This window comes from Epinephelus fuscoguttatus, linkage group LG13 (assembly GCF_011397635.1).
Source record: "Epinephelus fuscoguttatus linkage group LG13, E.fuscoguttatus.final_Chr_v1".
Lineage (NCBI taxonomy): Eukaryota > Metazoa > Chordata > Actinopteri > Perciformes > Serranidae > Epinephelus > Epinephelus fuscoguttatus.
Window position 1 is genome coordinate 38084965 of NC_064764.1, and position 21645 is coordinate 38106609.

Below are 21645 nucleotides of genomic sequence, written 5' to 3' on the forward strand. Positions count from 1 at the left end.
AGGAACCTGCTTCTATTACAAGACCAATCAGTCAGTAGGAAAACAGACATGTCTCTCCCTCTGGAGTTAACATTCATCATCATCCTGCAGTTTGTTAAAGTGAAACAGCACAGAGGCAAATCATCTCTCTTGAGCTGTTAACTAGTGGTGACGTGGAGTTTAGGTTCTTTCCACACCGTCACAGTCCAACCCTACATGACACTGAAGTACCACAAACCACTCCTGCCCACACTGAGCTTCTCTGACGCCTCAGGCTTCCCACATCTTCTTCACAACAAATTCAAGGACTTTGCAGGCCCAATTCCCTAAAATTCAAGGACCAAACGCAGCACAGTTTGAGACACAGATCAAAAATAATTATTGTTACAACACTCACAGCTCACAGACAAAAGTTAAAAACAGAGAGAGGCTTGAACGTGTAAACATAAAAAGAAGCTGATAGCAGTTAGCGGCTAACTCAAACAAGAACTGAAAATAGTGAAAACAGTGAGGTCCAGGAGCTCTGAGCAGAGGAAGAGATCAGCCACCATACAGTATCACAGAGACGATAAATGAATGTTACTGACATGTTATGCTGTTGTTATTGTCTATAAAGCCCTGCTGACGCGTATGTTATACGCCACGCTAGAAGCTGGCGCTGTTATGTTACATGTGATGCCCATCACGTCTCTTTTGATTCCGCCATGCCAGCATGCTCTCTGTGTAAAAAGGGCTGCTGGCTCTAGATCAGGCCATCTGTGACACAAACTGATTTCATGTGTGACACAGGATGTGTTCTGCTGGTGAAGAAGTTACTGTTTGTTATCTAATAATAATAATACAGACTTTCACTGTTATCTAACACAGCCTTTTCCAGTGTAAACCGTCTCTTTGTTGCCATGGTTACTGCCTGGTGCCGCAGATGCTACAGCGACACCTTGACACACACACACACACACACACACACACAGAGCCTTCACCTCTCTCTCTACGCTACAGTTAACAGATAACATCTGTGTGTGTGTGTGTGTGTGTGTGTGTGTGTCAGAGAGAGACGAATTCTCACAGTGTTTGTTTCTGTCCTGAGATCTGCAGACGGATCAAAGCGCTGCTGCTCAGGTCACACTGTGAGAATAATAAAGAGTTAAATATATCTAAGAGAATTTACACAAAGACGTATAGGACTAATTGTTTATTATTTGGACTACATCTAGTTTTATACAAACAAAGATGACAGGAGCATGCTGACAGCCTGTTGCAGCAGCTCTTTATTTTTATTCATCTTTTATTATAGGATAGACTTTAACATGAAAGGAGAAGAGAGATGACATGCAGCAGAGGGCCACAGGCTGGAATTGAAGCCTCACCCGCTGCAGCAAGGACACTGCCTTCGTACATGGGACGCCCACTCTACCCACTGAGCCGCTGGGTGCCTGTGATTAATAGTCTTACCTCAATGTAATTCGAGCAGTAGCCTTGGAAACAAGATTCATTGCAAAATGCTTTTCTTTCCTCAGTCTCACTGCAGTAACAGTGCACACATGAAATAAAAATAAATAACTCAAAGTTGTTGCCGAGGGGAAACTTTACACTAAAACCACCTGATCAGAACTGAGCAGTGATTCAATCTCTTGTTTTAAAAACTTTCTTTCTGCAGGGAAACAACCTGCGTCACTTTCACATTTCTGTTCTCAGTTCCTGCTGTCGGCTGGAGAGAATGAAGCCTGTTCAAGGTGGGAAAGTCACACTGTTACACCACCTTGCTGTTCTTTTTAAAAGGTATGAAATAGGAGGACGGAGTTGTCTCAACTTCAAGCTGGCAGTGGAGGTAATGACAGTGCTTAATCAACATCTGTATAAAAGGGACAGACGGTAGGATGGGTGTGACATTTTAATAACGTGTTATGTGTGCGACCCATCGAGTTTGGAGATTGGAAATTTAAAAGTAGCTAATAGCAGTTAGCAGCTAACTCGAAAAAGAAGAACAGTGGCTGGAAATGGCGACAAAAAAGTGAGGAGATGATGAGGTCCAGGAGCTCCTTAACCTCCGAGCAGATGATGAGATCAGCTGCCATATAGAGCCGGGACACACCAAACAAGCGCCAACAAAAGCCCCCTGCTGGTCGCCTGACGTCAACGTGTCTCAACCAAAAAAAGCTGCACATGACCATGCTGCAAAGACGACAGCCGACGGCCAATCAGCATGTATGTTCTGTGCCTGTGTAAGAGGAAATAGCTCTCCACACTAGCACACGGCAGTCGTCATTCACCATTCAAAAAGGTAAACTTGAAGACCGTCTGGATGCTAGTTAGCCAGTTAGCACGTTAACAACACAATCCAACATTAACAGAACAGAGCATATCTACTGTACAGCAGTGAACAACAACACAAAGCATCAGGAAACGTTTCTGTTAAAGAGCTCAGTGGCTAAAGAAAAATAATCTTACGTTACGAAACAAGTTTGCTTTGGTCTCACTTCCTTTTGACTTTAGCTCTTTGTTTACTTTCCTCATTTCTGGTTCTCCTCTCGTGCGCTGACCTGGACTGCCAATCAGAGTGGTTGCACTCAATGACGGGCCCTGCCATGGCTGAATCAACATGCTAAAAAGTCAATGGGGGCCGATGACAGGCAATGATGCAACTAGGGCAACAGACGCTCATCGATGGCCCAACACTGACCAACAGTAGATCGTCAGCTTGGTGTGTCAGGGCCTTAACAGAGACGGCAAATGATTGTTATTGGTATGTTTCGCATAAAGCATTGCCGACACGCATGTTATATGCCACACCAAAGGCAAAAGTGTCAGAACTTTTTTTGCTTCAAAAATGCCAGCATGCTGTCTAAAATCACACACTGGATGAGCATGGTGCTGCCGTTGTTACATTCTGTGTAAAAATGCAAAGACAGCATAAAGAAAAGACTTGTTACCGGCTCTGTAGCGTGGCCTCTGTGTATAAAGGGCTGGAGATTAGCATCAAGCGCTCAGCGGTTATTACAGTCATTAAAGATTGACTCATCCAAATCACAAAATGCTGGTTTTGATCCATGCAGACAGTTTAGATATTGTCACCTCATCCATCTCATCTCTCCAGAAACAGTGTCCCAGTGGTTGAACATTAACCTCACTGTATAATAACTGTACTAATGTAAGTAAGTAAATTTATTTATATAGCACTTCTCACAGAGAGGACTCACAAAGTGCTTCACAAGATAAAATACAAAAAAAATACAATGACAGAAACAATGCAAAATACACAAAAACAAATAAAAAGTAAAGTGCAGCGAAATACAGAGATGATACAATGGACAATTAATGGAACGCAAGCCTAAACAGATGTGTTTTTAACTGCTTTTTAAAAGTGTCCACAGAAGAGGCCGCTCTCAGCTCATGAGGTAGTGCATTCCACCATTTAGGTGCAACAGCCTTAAAGGCTCTATCACCTTTTGTCTTTAATCTTGTGTGAGGGACAGTAAGTAGGTGGCCTTCAGCGGACCGCAGTGACCTGACAGGACAGTGAAAGGACACCAGATCCGTCAAGTATGCAGGTGCTTGACCATGGAGGGCTCTGTAAGTGATGGTTAGAATCTTGTGCTGGATCCTGAAATTAACAGGGAGCCAGTGCAGGGATGCCAGGACTGGAGTGATGTGAGTGAACTTATGAGGTCTGGACAGAAGCCTGGCGGCAGTGACTGTGGGTTCATGTGTTTTGTACTTTGAGAAGTTTGTTACAGAATTTTGTTGCATTAAATTGGGTCTCCGTTCACCTTCACTGCAGCAGGAATGACAACTACGTTTAATGATCTTAAAATCAACTTGTGACCTCCTGTGAACATGTGGAGCCTGTTCACAGGGCGGACACCCATCAGATACACTACTGTTACCACACACACACACACACACACTCACAGAGGGTGTTGATTGGTTGTTAATGAGGTCAGGAGCTGTAATGATGTTTAGCGTGTCAGTCCCTGGTGATGTCACCCTCCCCGAGGCGTGAACCCATTATAGACCATTAGTCATAATGTTATCACACTAACACACAACCGCTCGTGTACAAACACAGTTTCTGTTCTTATCACTGTAACAGCCAACAGCCAGATCCTCTGAAACTAACACGATCCATGAAATGAGCTCGTCTCGTTACTGTGGCAACTCTCAACAAACTGAGAAACTTTACAGCCACACTGCATTCGGAGTGGTCGACAGTGGACTCCTACGTCTGGCCCACATCTTGTCCGACCTCGCCCACTTCAGGCCAGTCACAACCATTTATCCTAAATGGTTTGACATGATAACTGATAACTTACAGAGCCTTTACACTCTATACAGAATATTCAATGATGTATTTTTGGCTTGTGCACCCTCTTACAGGAGGCACTAAGGCAAGCATAAACCTGTGTGCCTCTGGACCTTGTGTCCAGAGGCATCTTGATCCACACCCTTTGATAACAACCCTTGGAAATCGAAAATGAGCAGAGAGGTTCCAGACTACCTCACATTAAGGAACTGGTCTGGCGATGTCAGACTATTAGACCCCAGTGCTGTAAATGATTATATTATTATGGGTTTACTGCTGCCTTCAGACCTCACGTGAAAATGAAGCCCAGATTTAATGTGCTGTTGTTATAAAAGTGAACTCAAAGAGTCTCCTAAGGTCTGTGAGAGTTGTGTTAACATTCAGAAGTTCTTGTTGCTGTGAGCGTGTGAACACTTTAACAGCCCACAGTCGCTGCTGACTTCCTGCAACATATCAGAGCCTTTTATGGACCAACTGACTGTAACGCAGCTCGCCTCGGGGAGAGGACACACACACATACACACACACGGCTGTGATCCATCTAAAATCTTGGACTCAGTTCCAGTGGAAGTAGGATACTCCTTTAGGGACCATTATCTAACACTTAAAATATAGGAGCTAAAAATACACACACATACACACTAATGTGCACAGACAGAACCCAGACCCATTCATATTGCAGATGCTATGTGCGTGCGCACACACACACAAACACACATACTTTTGGAGAGACATCAAACAACCCTAATATGGCCTCTGGTAGTCGATAGTTACATCTGCAGCTCACGTCGCACAGACAGAAGACAACACGTGTGCTAAAACTACTGCTCTTCTGAAACCTCGACCAAACCGATGGCGAGAAATAAAACAACAACAGTGACAACAGAACTCAGGACGCCACTGAGACTTTGATTATACTGCACGAGTTGTGTTAGAATATAGAAACAGACATTTTGATATAGCTTTGCTGTTGTTAAACGTGGACTCCTACGACTTCAGTTCGTCAAGAATTTTCTCAGCTTTTGGATTCTTTGTCCACAGTGCTGGCCCGTTGCATAGGCAGTATAGGTGAATGCTAATGGCACCATCACCCATAGGGGGCGCTGCAAATGGGGGAAGAAAAGAAAATCTAAATGTTTTTCTTTTACTATTTTAAAATGACAAAAGCTGTTTGGTGCTTACTGCAACAACCCACAAGTCACGGAAGTTGCATTGATTTACACTGTGACGTGTTCAAGCCCTATTCAGTAAAAATTATTTAAGTATTGGAGGAAGGTAAATTATAACGTTCTCATGATGTGTTCAATGTCATCTTGTAAAGCACTATAAAATAGATATTAGAGAGGGAATTATGGTGCTTATTTTTCAAAGCTGTTTTTCATGTGAAACATTGTAATGTCAAAGGTTGTTTCATAAATGTGTATTACTGAACTGACCCTAGGGGGTCGCCTAGGGCACCAAACGTGCTCGGCCCACCACTGTCTGTCCACCATGGAGGCATGCGAGAAATTTTCTTCCCAATTGTAGCATAACACAGAGTGAGTAATTATATCATTGTGTCCTTTGGGGGGTGAAGTGTTCCTTTAAAACAGACAAACTAAAACTTGTCTGTATGACTGACGTCACTGATGTGTTCATTTCACATGCAGGGAATGTATCAGTGTATCCAGGTGAGTCATCCACTGTAGAAAGTTAAGACAAATCAAAATTTCAAGGCAACAATAAAACTTCTGTTGAAGCCAAAAGTTTCCCCCTTTAAATACTGATAATTTATATGTACGAGTCCCAACAAATTCCGCTATGGATTCATGTCAATGTACTGTATATAAGTTTCTTTTACAGTGTTGAATTTGGATAATTTTAGGCCTTCCATGACTCCTCCTACACACACTGTATATGCTCCTCTGCAGAATCACACATTTTGGTGAGCTTCAAAGTCTGTGTGTGTGTAACCACACTGCTGTAGTAATTAACACACACACACACACACACACACACACACACACACATACACGCTGAATCTAAGTTCTGCCATGTGCATCCACAGCCACCACACGCACACACGTGAACACGGAGATGAAAGTAGTGTGTGGTCACGCTTCTCTTTGATCAGTGTCTGCTGCTACCACACACACACACACACACACACACACACACACACACACACACAGTAGTAATCTAATACACCCCAACATGTGGTCTGAGGCAGAGAAAACACAGCAGCAGTCGACTCCAAATGAACTCAAACTTGTCGTGCTGTCAGTTCACGCCAGAGGAAGGTGCTGGTGAGTCACTATGGTGACAGAAATGAACCCACAACCAATCACTGTAACTCTGTAAGCGACCAGAGACTCTTTAAGTCTCTATGTGAAGAATGTTGGAATATCATGGAGGAGTTAAAACGACAAAGCCACTGAAACCATAAAATCTTCTATCTTAGATTTTGTCTTAGAACCAGGAAACACTTAGATATTCTAAGTGTTTCCTGGTTTTAAAGGCTGCATCACAGTGACGTGATGTAATTTTCTGATCTCAGACCATTCTAGCTGTTCTATTATTTGCTTTGAGAATGGCATCAATCTGAACATCTAATTAGCAACAAGAAAGCAAATGAGTGTATTTCCCAAAATGTTTCCCACATCATTCCTTTAAGTGGCTGCAGAAACTGGTCGTCAAAGAAAACAAAGGTTAGACAGAGAAAAAACAAACAGAGCTGAGCGTGAAACAGGTGAAAAACTTTCTACCTGATGACACAAAGAAATGAGCGATAGACTCTGAATCTAAAAAATCCCAGAGTGTTGGTGGAGAAAGAGAAGCTGTCATCAGACACCTGAGCCCAGGTGATCCGACTCATGTGATCAGCCTCCAAGGCTGGTTAGTTTAAAGAGGGAGGACCTACCGCGGCTGTGCATGCCTCCGTCGTCATGGCTACGAGGCGTATCTCTATGGAGGGGCGAGGCCTGTGAGAGGAGGGAGGGGGCGAGACAGGAAGGAGGGGGCGAGCAGGGCAGCGAGGGCGGGGCTACAACCAGGAGGTGGGAGTGGTCAGGAAGACGCAGGAAGTGGGCGTGGAAGTGTGTAGTGCAGGAAGGTGGGGCACCAATGGTGAATCAAGTACAGCAAGGCAAAGATCATTCCACGAAAAAACACCAACCCGAAAACACCGACATCACCGGGAGAGAGGTCCCGAAAACATTGTTTGTTGAAGAATAAAAACAGGGAGGTCGACAGGAGGCAGATATCGATACAAGAGACACACATGCAGGAAGGTCAGATTAGATGATTTCCACATTTAAAGTCATGCAGCAGATCAGTGACAGGAGACATGAAAAACATCAGAGGAGGAAGACGTGTAAAAGGGGAGACGACAACACAAAACAGCACAAAAACAAAATAAAGATTAGTGGCAGTTCACAGTACAGATCACCTCCACATGCTGTTAGCATCATGTTAGCTTCATCAGCAGTTAGCAACATTTCACACACTGTAACAGTTAGCAAACAGAGGCTGGATGGTTGCTAGCTCTACAAAAGAAAAAGTAAAAAGCATGGGACTGAAGTTTGCTATGATTCTACAGACAGAGCAGACGAGCAGTGACCATGAAGCTGCTTTAAACACGACTGCTGATCCTGAATGTTGGCACACATGTAATGTTATAATGTTCAACTGGCTCTGATCCTGGAGGGTCACGTTCATATCACAGTCCTTTCTTTGGATCATCAAAGACACTTATCAGGTGCTTCATTAAACGTGTTAAAAAATGCAAGTACGCTGATTGGTAGGGAATCTTCTTAGTGACGTTTAAAGGCCACTGATGGAGAGTAACTAAAGTACTTAAAGCTGGTGAAGGCTGTTTTACTTTGGTGTCATTGTTGAAAAAATCCTATAATAACTTTAAACTAAACTAAATAAAACACGTGTCAATAACAGCAAAGCACTTCAGAGATGGAGAGAAAATGTTGCTAACAGTTTGGCTTCTGCTAACCGGAGCATCTCCATGTGCACTGCAATGTACATAAGGCTAGCATAGTGTCAGCTAACAAAGCTAAAAAAACAAAACAAAACAGTACAACAGGTAGAAACAAAAACATATGACTGGTTTACATTTAACTGTGTCACTGGAGCGCTGAAAGAAATCCGAATCTGGCTCAGCTTTGATTTGTAGCCCTTTGCGCCTGTCAACAGCGACAGATGTCAGGTGTCAGTTTGCACCTACATGTTAATGGCTTCCGTTGACAAGAGCTTGTAGCCTGTTGCTGTGGTGTGAACACAGCTAAAGGCTCACGACTGTGGCTTCAGGTTCACGTTTAAATAGCAAACGTTACTTAGAACCTTGAATCACGGTGTGTCCTCCAACTCACACCCCGTCTCTACAGACCACCTTGCCGGGAGGAGAGCACCCAGCCAGCCCACACACTCCCTGCCCGATCAGCAAACTTTCTGTTGCTGCTGTTAAAAAAGGTAAGACTAGGTGCTGCTGATAGCCACCAGCCTGCCGTGACACCACGCACTAGGGGGTTTGTGCCGGCCAAACTTGAGCTGCTACAGTGGCCAACTGAAGGTCTGTCTCCCGAGCTGCTGCCTGCTCTGCTCCCGGGGAAGCAGTCTACAGTGGCGGGGTACAAGGCGGAGAGACTGTGGGGTGGCTAGCAGCTAGTTCATGTCTCATTTGTGGTCTCATTGAGAGAGAGAGTGGGGCAAGGAGGACCTGAAAGACTGAGCTGTGTAAATAGGATAAAAAAAAAAAAAATCAGCGTATGGGAAACACTGGGTTACTGTATAAAGCGCATGCAAATGCCTGTTTGTCTGGTGGGAGGGGCTTAGGACAGAGAGGAGGGTGTATTTCCAAAGTCTGCTTTTTTCTGTTTTGGTTTTTCCAGATTTCTGCCTTCACCAGCTTTAAGTACAGTTCTGAGGTATGTGAACTTTACTTGAGTATTTCCATTTTCTGCAACCTCATATTCAATCACTCATAAATCTTAAACAGTTATCAGTTATTTTCTGCTGCTTAGATTGAAATGCTGATTAAAATCACATCAAGATTTTTTCCCAGACGTCCCTCAGGTCATTTCAACAGGTACAGCAAAGCACCACAATCCAACTGGAGCTACACACTGTTCTCACAGTCACACTGTTCAGTGAATCAACCTGTTGTTCTGGTACTCCAGGTATCTGACCCGCCCTCTCATCCCAGATCCACTCACCTGATCGGGGCTTCAGTCCAAACACGGGGCTGGAGAAGGATGGAGGTCCGCCGGCTGGAGATCTGTCATGTCGCTGCAGCAACAGAAATGAAATCAAAGTGGTTAAGGCCTCAGTCTCATAAACACACAATGAATGCAAGTATACTAATTGAACAGATGCTGGATATTCTGAGTCCTGTGCTTCATGTGGAAGATGTTTGCAAAGACACACAAAATAACAAACGACTCCACAGAGAAAGAAGAACATAGAAACACACGTGATGAGTTCAGGGACCAAAAGTTAACCACCAACTTGTCTCACAGACAGCAGCACTTCACTGTATCCTCTGTCTGTCTTTAAGCATCATTCAGCTTCTATAAGAGGCAGACTGATTCAGAGTCAGCACTCGTTGAGAGACTCCTTCAGGATTTAAGTGGTAAAGATTTTTGCAAATCTGTGTGATTGAAGTTCATTTAAAAATGATCCTGCAGGGAAATCCTCAGACTAGTTCCTCTGCAAAGGAACAACAAGTAGAGCCGATACAGCTGTTGGTAAATTCGCCAGCTCTGCCTCATAAACATATTAAGATTTAATCATGATGCAGGCAGAATGGGGATAACGATAAAGCTTTTAACTACCAGGTAGAAATGCAAAGGCCCTTTGATAACGAGTCAAGATACAGATCACAGGTTAACAGCAGGTGGAAATGAAGGAAGTCAGAAGTCAGCTGTAGGGAATCAGTGTCTTGCTCAAAGACACTTCAGAATGGCAGAATAGTTTCTTTAAGCTTTCTCCAAAACAAACTGACTGAGGTCAACAAAGAGCCGTCTGTCCTCACTGCTGTCCTTTTGTTTCTTTAAATGCAGAAGTCAGCTGGTTTGGATCCTCCACCCAGTGTGTGTGTGCTGCTAGTTTTGTGTGTTTTCTCCTGACAGTCTGACATACAGTTTATCTGTGTTTGTTGGTTTCCTTCGGAGCATTGTTAGAGCAGTCTGTGGAGACAAAGCGATGTTGTTCTCCTCGTTTCTAAACCTACGCTCTCTTCACTCTGTTTGCTTCTGTGAAACACTGACGACTCAGTTTGACGCTGCTGAGCTGTGATGTTTGTTGTTTTTTGCTTTATTTCCATCACAGGAGAACAAGGACATTTATCTCATGTTTATGTGTTAATTACAGAGCTTTAGCACATGGTTAGCCTAGCTTAGCATAAAGACTGGGGGCAGGGGAAACAGCTAGCCTGGCTCTGTCCTTAAGTGAAACTTTAAGGGCCTTTATAAACGACATAAAGTGCATGTCACCAGTGCATTTAAGGTGCCTCTAACTCCACTTTTGCTAGTTAAATGGTGCATAATCTGGACACTAAATGAGACACAAGGCGCAAAGGGGTTGATTTTAGTTTCTTAAGTGTGTTCTTGGGTGTAACGTGATTTCAACCAATCAGTGTCATCTCCATTTCTTTTAAAAGCCAGGTGTGCCTGCACCAGGTACAATTTTGGTGGATTGGGTAAATTGGAGCAGTGCGCAGTTTCTTGCTGAGAGTAAAGCAGTCAGAGCAGTGATGTCACTGTAGTAAACATCATGCAACATCTAAGCAGCAAAACTAAAAACTCAAGTTACAAAGTTGACAGAGGAAACAGACCCTCACGGACATGGGTAGATGGTGACTTTAATGTCACATAGGACCCTCGCAGACACTGAAACTTTGAACTGTCCTTCATGTGGAGTCGAACAGCAGCTCTGCTCTCTGCTACGTTCACATTTTACAGAACATCATTAATATTTTCCTCATTAATGACTGATCATTTTCACCCAGTGTAAATGCTTTGTGAACCAGCCTATGTAGGTGCATCTTTCTATCTGAATTATGTGCTCTTTAAATCGCAGGAGAATACTTTATTATTCTGACTTAAGTCCAGGGTTTTGTTGGTCAATGCTGCAATGGTTGTCTGCTGCCTCAAAATCGCAACAACGCTCCTGACCACACTTCATTTTAAGACCAAGACGCCCATTAGCACACAGATGGGCACAAGTACTTCAACAACATGGGCACTCTCCATGATAATGACAGTTTCAGTCTGAAACTACCAATACCTTGCACTGTGCACCGCAGCTATAAGATAGGGCCCTAAAACTGCAGTTCTTTTAATGGCCACTCAAGGCTGGCTCAAAAATAGAGTCAGTCCCCACAGACCCTATTGTTAAAATGCCCAACTATATGTGCTGTAATTATTTTTCAAAATGCTGATCTGAGTCTTTATTTTTAGTTATCAATGCAGCATGAGGTTACCACTGAGAACACACTGTTTACCATGAAGTTACAGTATTTGGGGACGAAACACGAGACTACAAGACACAATAAAAAACAAAACTTTATAACTGGCACAAACTCAATAAAGCTAACAGAACTTAAATCTTATCGTCAGACAGTGCTGGTTGCTTATGAAACAAACAAGACACTGACTTACATCACAAATCAGCCACTGCAGATGAACTTTTCACACACTGACATGCAAGACAGAAAACTCTCAATTCACCAGCCACCGGTTTACTAAAATCGACTTTATTCAAACACGTGTTGTTTCTCAAGAAGTCAGAGTGACTGGTGAAACGTTTGGACTCACGTGTAGCGATAAATAAACATGTTCTCACCCTGTTCACATGTGTGACCTGCTGCCAGATGAGATGAGACACATGTGAAAGCTCAGTGTGGTTTATTCGCTCACAGCAAACAGACACACAGGAAACAGACGCTCAGTTTACTGGACTGAGGACAGGTCACTCTGAGGGGCGGGACAGAGCCTGCTAGAGCTGCAACCATTACTCAATTAATCGATAAGTCGATAGACAGTCTATAGATAATTGACTGACAATGATTCTGATTTGAATTTGATGTTTTTCTTTGTCAAACATTACAATAAACTTAATAGCTTTTGTTTTTAGGACTGTTGGACAGATAAAACATAAGATTTAAGGACGTCACCTTGGACACTGGGAAATTGAGCAGGGTGAGAAAATAATGGTCAGATTAATCAATAATGGAAATATTGGTCAGTTGCAGCCCTAGAGCCTACATCCAGTGGTTTGGTGCTCCCTTTACCTTGATTGACATTTGCCACTCATACTCCCGGCATGCAAGCTGGGCCTCAAACCTGGCCTTCTCTAGAATCATCTGTCTCTTCTTCTGGAACTCATAGCCACCCTCCTCCATGTGCTGCTACAGAACGCATCAAACGTTTAGGCTTAATTTACCTTAAATAGGTGCTTTATCACTCACATACTTATAGGCTTTAAATTTCCAAAGACAAAAAACACAACAGGACGGATCACTATCACGTGACTGAGCCTGTCTAGGAAAATAAATTTACAGGGCTCAACAATAAGAATTCTCAGGGCAAGTAGATGCCACGTTGGGCGAGTAAATCTAGGGTTGAAAATAATTAAACAGGTTGTTTCTTTCTTCTGTCTTGATGGAAGTACTTCAGGAGTACGCCAACTTGAGCCTTTTTCAACTCTGCTGAGAGTTGCATATGAGCAGTACCGATCGGGCACTCACAAGAAAATGGCGGCGGGTAAAGACAAAGTTTACGAGCACAAGCGAGCATTTCAGTTAACTTGGAAACAGGAGTTTAATTTGGAAGCCTTAGAGAATGTGAGCGAAACTACCACAAGTTTGAGAGCTAGACAGATTAAACTGGGCTGTTTTAATTTAACTTTAGTTTTTGTTGGTATTTGATAATGGTTAATAAATAAAACTGTTTGTATCAAGGCAAGTAAAAATTGACTTCGAGAGAAGATTTCTGACCTATTTGCCTGATGGGGCGTTGATCCCTGATTTAAGTTGACAGCAGCGACTAGTAACGTTAAAACTACTACGTACAGGTTTCAAAATATCTACGTTTTGCGCTCTCCAGTGATAGCACGAAAGAAGAAGCCTACACCAGACAGAAATGGTCAAACATTGAATAAATCTGAGTTTGTTGAATCAGTTTGAGGATCCCTTCAGGCTCTGCTAAATGTTGGCAGGCATTTGTAATTTTCTGGACCGTTTATAGGCTAAAAATTGATCAACTGTTGTTATTGTTTCTTTGTAAATTGTTGATCTAGAAATTTTACTTTTCACACCAAACTCACTGGAAGTCTCTTCAGATAAAAGCATCACCCTGACTGGAGTTCAATATAACATACAATATAACATATAAGTGCTGTTATTCACTTTCACGTTACAGTAAGATGTCAATCAAATATCATCCTGTACGCTGACGACAACATGTTGTTTTGTGGTGAGTCTCAACTCAAAGTTAGGAAAAGTTTCTGCACACTTTACCTTTGGTGTGGTGATGCCGTCATCGCTGTCCTGCCCACTGAGGAGAAAGAGAGCGATAAATAGGGAATTAAAAATAAAAGATACATTTTGCAGACACAGCAGACAGAAATCTGACACGTTGACCTACATGCAGACATTTGCAAAAACACACCACAAACACACGTATGAAAGTTTATCTTTTAACGTTTCTACTTTTATTTTAAATCTAAAACAGGAGTCAGTGATTGGTGACACTCGGGCTGAATACTGGGAATTAAGATCCTGGCATGTCCTGGAAAAGTTAGACAGAGGATGGAGGACTGACACCAAAGACAAACTACGAAAGATGCGTTAAAGATTTTTCTAAGTGTTTGTAGACAGTTTAAGGTGTAGATTCACTAGCAGCTGACAGAGCCTGAAACATCAGCACTGTTGCTTTGGCTACCTACCTACAGTTTAATACAGCTGGAGCACTGACTTAAACAGTGATAAACACTGGTTGTACAGTTGTAGCAGACAGCTGCCAGCCAAACAGAAAGTAGTATTGTCCATGACCACATTATGAAATCAATGAACACAGAGTCTTACTTGAGTGACTCCTCCACTGTGACCATCTCCACCGGGTAGAGCTGAACTCCAGACAGATCGTCCTGCTCCGCATTCACTCTGATAAACACAAGAAATGTGTCATTAAATAAACTCATTCCATGATTGTTTGATGCCAGTTAAAATACAAAAACTCAAGGTTTTCAGCTTCAGGGTTATTTTAGATTTTAAGCAGTTAAATCTTGTTAATTCACTGATGTATCACCTCTGTAGGAGAAAGTATTTTATTGTTCCCTCTGCTGACACATCCTTGATTACAACAGTCCATGAACCATAAACAGAACTGGATCGAGACCTGAAGCTAATTCAGTGGAAAAGACGTATCTGTGATGTTCTGGTTCTCACCTGCTGGGGTCCTGCAGCAGCTCCACAGCCTCCTTCAGCTGGTTGATCATGTCGATGTGGAGCTCTGTGCCCCCTGTGACCTTTGACCTGTGACCACAAAGACATGTAAATACCACAGCGGCACTCAACTAGCAAGAAGGACACAAGTCAGACACAGGAGAGAGGTTATATCCACTTTAACTTGCTTAAAATGCTGAAACTGTTCTTGTTTCGCTTTGTTCCAGTTTTCCTGGTTTTATCATTTTCTCTTTATCTGTTGACATGTTTGATTGTGATGTCTGACTCACGATGACAGCAGAAATAATGAAAAATGCTCGAACACAAAAAACAAAAATAGAAAAAGTAAAAAAAAAAACAAACAAAAAAAAAACAAAAACAAAAAAAAACAGACATAGATGAACTTACATTTGTTCTGTTTGCCAGTGTGCGTCTTCCTCTATCCTGAGAGGCTCGTCAAAGTCTGCTGCTGTCCGACCCTGCACACACATATATACACTCACATTAACACACACACATCAGCACCAGCTGCAGCTGTCACGTGATCTACAGACTCACTCAGACATTGGTCAGAATCCAGAGACGTTACTGCTGTCCCCTGGTACACAAACTCAACAATAAGGACAGTGTAACAAACCCGTTCTCTGCTTCATCTGCATCCTTCACTCTGCACGTGATTCTCACACTGGGATGAATGGGTTAACTGGGACAAAGCTGGACCACTGCTCGTTATCATAACTCTTTAAGGCCAACACGTATTTAGCCTGGGAGCTCTGAGGATGAGTTAAATCTGAGTTTATTCACAAACATCACTTAAAACTTGGACCCAGTTGCACAAAACAAGCTGAGGGACTTAAGGGTGTTGCACAGAATCGCTGAGAAGGTTTCCTTAGTTAAGTAAAAATGTTAAGGCATTTACTGCAGTGAAAGATTTCACAAAGGTAAAATACTACAGTTTCCACGATAACCATTTGTTTGCTTGCGCTCTAGATATCTTAAGTTTGTTGTGCAATTGTTTAACTAGCTTTAAGAGATTCCTTAAGTGTAAGACATTATGAGGTGTAAGAAGATAAGGAGAAAACCTTTTATTTATTTTATTTCAGTGAACATTTTAAGAAACCTGGGGGAGTGTCACAGTGTTAAATCCAACATGTATTACATTAATAAAAAGCAATATGACAGCATGATTAACATAATATTATGTTTATAAACACACTAATGGAGCCACTTGTGTCTGACCAGCTGTAAGCTGAGCTCGGTGTCGGCAACATGAACATTTAAAGAGATGGGAGGGGTGTTTTTGGGCGACGAGAGGAGACATGGCAAGAAACTAAAACTGCACTAATATGGCCACATTTTGGATTTGACGTAACAGGTTTCTTAAATAACAGCGAGTGACACAGCGCTGCTGTTGTGAGCTGAACTATTGTTGGACCCCTGTTTCTATTTTTATCTGTCTCTGGCTTTGAAAGCTCTGCAATGTAGAAGAGAACAGCTGATTCACAAAGTTAAGATGAGGAATTATCTACAACAGTGGTTCACAACTGGTCCAGATTCCTTTCTTGTCATTAGTTCAATGTCCAATATACAGCGTCATACTTTCATTCGGCCATGTTGTCGAGCTAGTTTGCTGTCTGTCAGTTATCTGTCCTGTAGTCACTCACTCTACTACAGGAAAGGCACTTCAAAATGAAAGCTCTGTGCTAGAAATTCACTGTACTTCAAAATAAAGTGTTTTTTACAGACTTGACAAGTTTGAGAGTCACTTGCGGTGCGTTCAGAATGGGATTTCGACCAGAAGCAGAAACAAAACGGCGAATCCCGCCGGTTGTGGGTTGAACGGGGGTCACAGACACAGACAGGAATGTATTCCTGTCAAATACGGCACCCATAGGCTTACCGACAACAGAGAAGTCCGGCTCCAATAATATCCTCTTCTTGGTGTCATGACTGCCCAGTAGTACCTGGACAGCCGAGCCGTGGCGGCGTTTCTCAGAGGAGAAACGAGCCGTTCACATTTCTCTCTTTGTGGCAGGTAACGGTCCACAAACCTCACCGCACTTTAGGGACTGTTCTTTACTTATGAAGGGACTGTTCTTTACTTGTCAGGGGAGGAGGGTGGCTGGTTGATTTTTATTTTATTTATTTATTTTATTTTGATCCCCCCTATGTTAATCACTTATTGATGCTGTTTTTGAAGTATGAATAAGTCAATAAGTAATTTATTCCATTGAAATATCATTGATGTATTATAGAAAAGTGATTTATCTTTTTATAAATGACAAAAGGCACATCTGCCTCATTTTCGCTGTGGTATCGTGATACTACTCAGAACCGTGATACTTTCACTGGTATTGTACCATGGGTCCCAATTTTGGTTCCGTGGAGGGAGTTCATCTGCAAAAACTAATGAAAAACTACACAACGGTACTCGGTATTCGGCCAAGCGTTTGATTTTATTCGGCTTCGGCTTTGGCCACAAATTTTCATTTCGGTGCATCCCTAATCTACACGATACCTCATTTTACAACAAAAACCTAAACAAGGTGGCAGCCGACTGGAGGAAGATTGTCAGTATGCTGAAAGCTTCAGTAAATGACCATTGCGAATCACAAGCTCGGCTACCTGCTGTTGCCGCGTCATCTCCTGTAAATGTCACGACATCATCTTTTAAGTGGTAACGTCTCCAGTCTGATCTAGCTACGTACAGTACAGGCCAAAAGTTTGGACACACCTTCTCATTCAATGTGTTTTCTTTATTTTCATGACTATTTACATTGTAGATTCTCACTGAAGGTATCAAAACTATGAATGAACACATGTGGAGTTATGTACTTAACAAAAAAAGGTGAAATAACTGAAAACATGTTTTATATTCTAGTTTCTTCAAAATAGCCACCCTTTGCTCTGATTACTGCTTTGCACACTCTTGGCATTCTCTCCATGAGCTTCAAGAGGTAGTCACCTGAAATGGTTTTCCAACAGTCTTGAAGGAGTTCCCAGAGGTGTTTAGCACTTGTTGGCCCCTTTGCCTTCACTCTGCGGTCCAGCTCACCCCAAACCATCTCCATTGGGTTCAGGTCCGGTGACTGTGGAGGCCAGGTCATCTGCCGCAGCACTCCATCACTCTCCTTCTTGGTCAAATAGCCCTTACACAGCCTGGAGGTGTGTTTGGGGTCATTGTCCTGTTGAAAAATAAATGATGGTCCAACTAAACGCAAACCGGATGGGATGGCATGTCGCTGCAGGATGCTGTGGTAGCCATGCTGGTTCAGTGTGCCTTCAATTTTGAATAAATCCCCAACAGTGTCACCAGCAAAACACCCCCACACCATCACACCTCCTCCTCCATGCTTCACAGTGGGAACCAGGCATGTGGAATCCATCCGTTCACCTTTTCTGCGTCTCACAAAGACACGGCGGTTGGAACCAAAGATCTCAAATTTGGACTCATCAGACCAAAGTACAGATTTCCACTGGTCTAATGTCCATTCCTTGTGTTTCTTGGCCCAAACAAATCTCTTCTGCTTGTTGCCTGTCCTTAGCAGTGGTTTCCCAGCAGCTATTTGACCATGAAGGCCTGATTCGCGCAGTCTCCTCTTAACAGTTGTTCTAGAGATGGGTCTGCTGCTAGAACTCTCTGTGGCATTCATCTGGTCTCTGATCTGAGCTGCTGTTAACTTGCGATTTCTGAGGCTGGTGACTCGGATGAACTTATCCTCAAAAGCAGAGGTGACTCTTGGTCTTCCTTTCCTGGGTCGGTCCTCATGTGTGCCAGTTTCGTTGTAGCGCTTGATGGTTTTTGCGACTCCACTTGGGGACACATTTAAAGTTTTTGCAATTTTCCGGACTGACTGACCTTCATTTCTTAAAGTAATGATGGCCACTGGTTTTTCTTTAGTTAGCTGATTGGTTCTTGCCATAATATGAATTTTAACAGTTGTCCAATAGGGCTGTCGGCTGTGTATTAACCTGACTTCTGCACAACACAACTGATGGTCCCAACCCCATTGATAAAGCAAGAAATTCCACTAATTAACCCTGATAAGGCACACCTGTGAAGTGGAAACCATTTCAGGTGACTACCTCTTGAAGCTCATGGAGAGAATGCCAAGAGTGTGCAAAGCAGTAATCAGAGCAAAGGGTGGCTATTTTGAAGAAACTAGAATATAAAACATGTTTTCAGTTATTTCACCTTTTTTTGTTAAGTACATAACTCCACATGTGTTCATTCATAGTTTTGATGCCTTCAGTGACAATCTACAATGTAAATAGTCATGAAAATAAAGAAAACGCATTGAATGAGAAGGTGTGTCCAAACTTTTGGCCTGTACTGTATTTTGATGACATGACGTAACACAAGCGCGTACTTATGGATATCAATGTGGACAGAGAGCTCCGACGCTACCCGATGTAACACGGTAGTCAGACACTTGTTCGCTGTCAGGACACGGTGTCATTATGTTCAACTCAGGAGCAGCCGCTGAGTCAAGTGTGACACCTGGTAAAATTCAGTGTACTGCTCTGGTCCAGTGTTTGGCTTAATATCAAACTGGTCTGAAGTTTTTTTTTACACCAGCCAAAGCCTGGTGTTATAATCCAACTTCTATAATAACACGATTAAATAAACCACTTCCTCTTTTCTTCCCAAAAAACAAAAGTCAAAACTTCTCCTCTTGTTCGAGGACGCTGTCACTTTTAGGTCAACAGATGTCGCTTTGGAGAATTGTCTGAAACAAGTGATGCTGTCATTTTGTCTCCAGCTCTCTGGTGTGAAGTATAAAATGTTAGAGAACTTCAGCTCCACTGACTGATTCATCACAAAGCTCCTGAGCTCTTTGTGTCGTCCACTTTGTTTTATGTTGAGTCCTTATTTGGTCACAGCCGAGTCTCCGCAGTGACTCACAGGCTCACTGTGACGTAACCAGCTATAACAGGACAGTCTCTGTAACCGCTGTGCTTTCAGGCTGACAACCACTTTTACCTCCAAAAGTAAATAACTGACACAAAGTGACAGTTTAGGCTCCATTAAAACAACCCACAGACTTCAGGAGCGCTCGGGGCAACAGAGGAATAAAGTGGAGCAGGTTTATATAACCGGACTTCACTCTGAGTGCGGCATTATTCATGAAGACACTTCACTGCATCAATCTTTAATGACAACATGAAGTCTTGCCTTGATGTAGTTGACGAAGCGCGTGCTGAGAGCAGAGTCTCTGTAGCTGAACTGGTCCTTCAGGGCTTCCGTAGGGCTCTCCTCGATCAGACGCACTGAGTCGGTGTTTGGGTCTGCTGCAGAGGAGGAAACATGAACTGTCAGTGTCTCCAACAGACAGATAAAACAGTGGACAGTAACTACAGTTCATTATGTGCTGAATGAGTGATTACTTTCTGCCAACTGTCCCACAATGCAATGCGTCACAGTGTGACTGTAGAATAAACTACTGAATGACTCTTCTATGAAAGTAGTTAGTGAGTGAAGGAGATTTGCAATACTGCCAAAAATACGGACGCTCCTCTTTCTGTTCACCTCATTCTGCGGAGGCTGTGATGAGGATGTGTTGTATTGTAGTGCACACCATGCGCCACCAGAGGTCAGTCTGGTGCAAAGGCAGCTGAGCTGACAAACATGGTGACTGCCAGCGGTGAGGATAACATTATAGGACTGTAAACAGCTGAAGGGAGACCACAGGGGCAAACAGCATATTTTCACACCTAAATGCCCTGATGCACCAAGCTAACGGTCTGCCACTGGTCAGTGTTGGGAAGTTGGTGAGCGTCTGTTGCCCTAGGTTGTGCGGTGTGTCCTGCACCACTGACCCTTGTCTGCCTCTGACGTCTTTTTTTTGGGCTGTTTCAGCATGTTAAACCAGTGATGGCGGCGCCCATCGGTGAATGAAATCACAACAACTCCACAAAACAACACTCAAGGCCCTGACACATCAAGTCGACTGTCAGTCAACGTTGGGACGTCAGTGAGCGTCCATCACCGTAGTTGGTGCAGAGCATCCCACACTGGCGGCGAATCGGCGATGGCGGAGCCTGTTGATGAATGTAATCACTGACAGTCAACTCAGCTCAGTGCACGAGAAGAGGAACGGATGTGAGCAAAGTAACAAACAGCTAAAGCCGGGAGGAAATGAAACCAAAACAAACTTGTTACATGAGGTCAGATTATTTTTCTTTATCCGCTGAGCTCTTCAGCAGAAATGTTTCCTGATGGTTTGTGTTATTGTTCGCTGGCGCACAGTAAATATGCTCTGCTGTTTCAACACTGGATTGTGTTGCTAATGTGCTAACTGGCTAACTAGCATCACGGCGGTCTTTAGGTTTTTCTTTTTGAATGGCGATTACAGACGACCGCCTTCTGCTGGTGTGGAGAGTTACTTCCTTTCACGTAGGCGCAGGAGATACATGCTGGTTGACTGTCAGCTGTTGTCTCGGTGGTGTGTTCATGTACACTTTTTGGTTAAGACACTTTGACATCCGGCAACGTAGCAGGGGGCCATTGTCCCTGCTAGTTCTCTGAAATCAGTTTGGTGTGTCAGGGCCCTTACATAGCGGCTGATGCTCTGCTCAGAGGGTAAGGAGCTCCTGGACCTCATTGTTTTCTCAATTTGTCGCCGCTGTTCTTCTTTGAGTTAGCTGCTAACTGCTGCAACCTACTTTTTAAATCTTTTATCTCTGTGGGTTGCACACGTAACACAACGTCAAAATGTTGCTCCCGTCCTGCTGGCTGTCCCTATCACACAGATGTCGATGTAGTGCTGTAACTACCTCCACGATCAGCATGTGCAACTGTTTGGTTGAGGTCTGGCAACATGAGGCAACGCAGCAGGGAGTGTTCCTCGCCGCTAGTTCTCTGAAGTTGGTTTGGTGTGTCTGGACCTCATATATATGATCCTTACCTTAATCCTGTTTATATTTTTGG

General features: G+C 43.2%; 1 protein-coding gene across 5 annotated transcripts in view; it reads right to left on the reverse strand.

Annotated features, from left to right (window-relative positions):
- The window catches only part of lrch1 (leucine-rich repeats and calponin homology (CH) domain containing 1), a 120395-nt gene that overhangs the window by 22293 nt on the left and 76457 nt on the right, over positions 1-21645 (reverse strand). For 2 of the 5 annotated variants that reach the window (XM_049594678.1, XM_049594676.1), the window contains exons 9-16: positions 19891-20006; positions 15123-15193; positions 14718-14804; positions 14355-14432; positions 13788-13824; positions 12561-12677; positions 9484-9556; positions 7179-7301 (exon numbers count right to left, since the gene is read on the reverse strand). In XM_049594678.1, the coding sequence (XP_049450635.1) occupies positions 7179-7301; positions 9484-9556; positions 12561-12677; positions 13788-13824; positions 14355-14432; positions 14718-14804; positions 15123-15193; positions 19891-20006 (702 nt within the window). The remainder of the gene's footprint in view (positions 1-7178; positions 7302-9483; positions 9557-12560; positions 12678-13787; positions 13825-14354; positions 14433-14717; positions 14805-15122; positions 15194-19890; positions 20007-21645) is intronic. The other 3 variants (XM_049594681.1, XM_049594677.1, XM_049594679.1) reach the window with 2 other exon arrangements.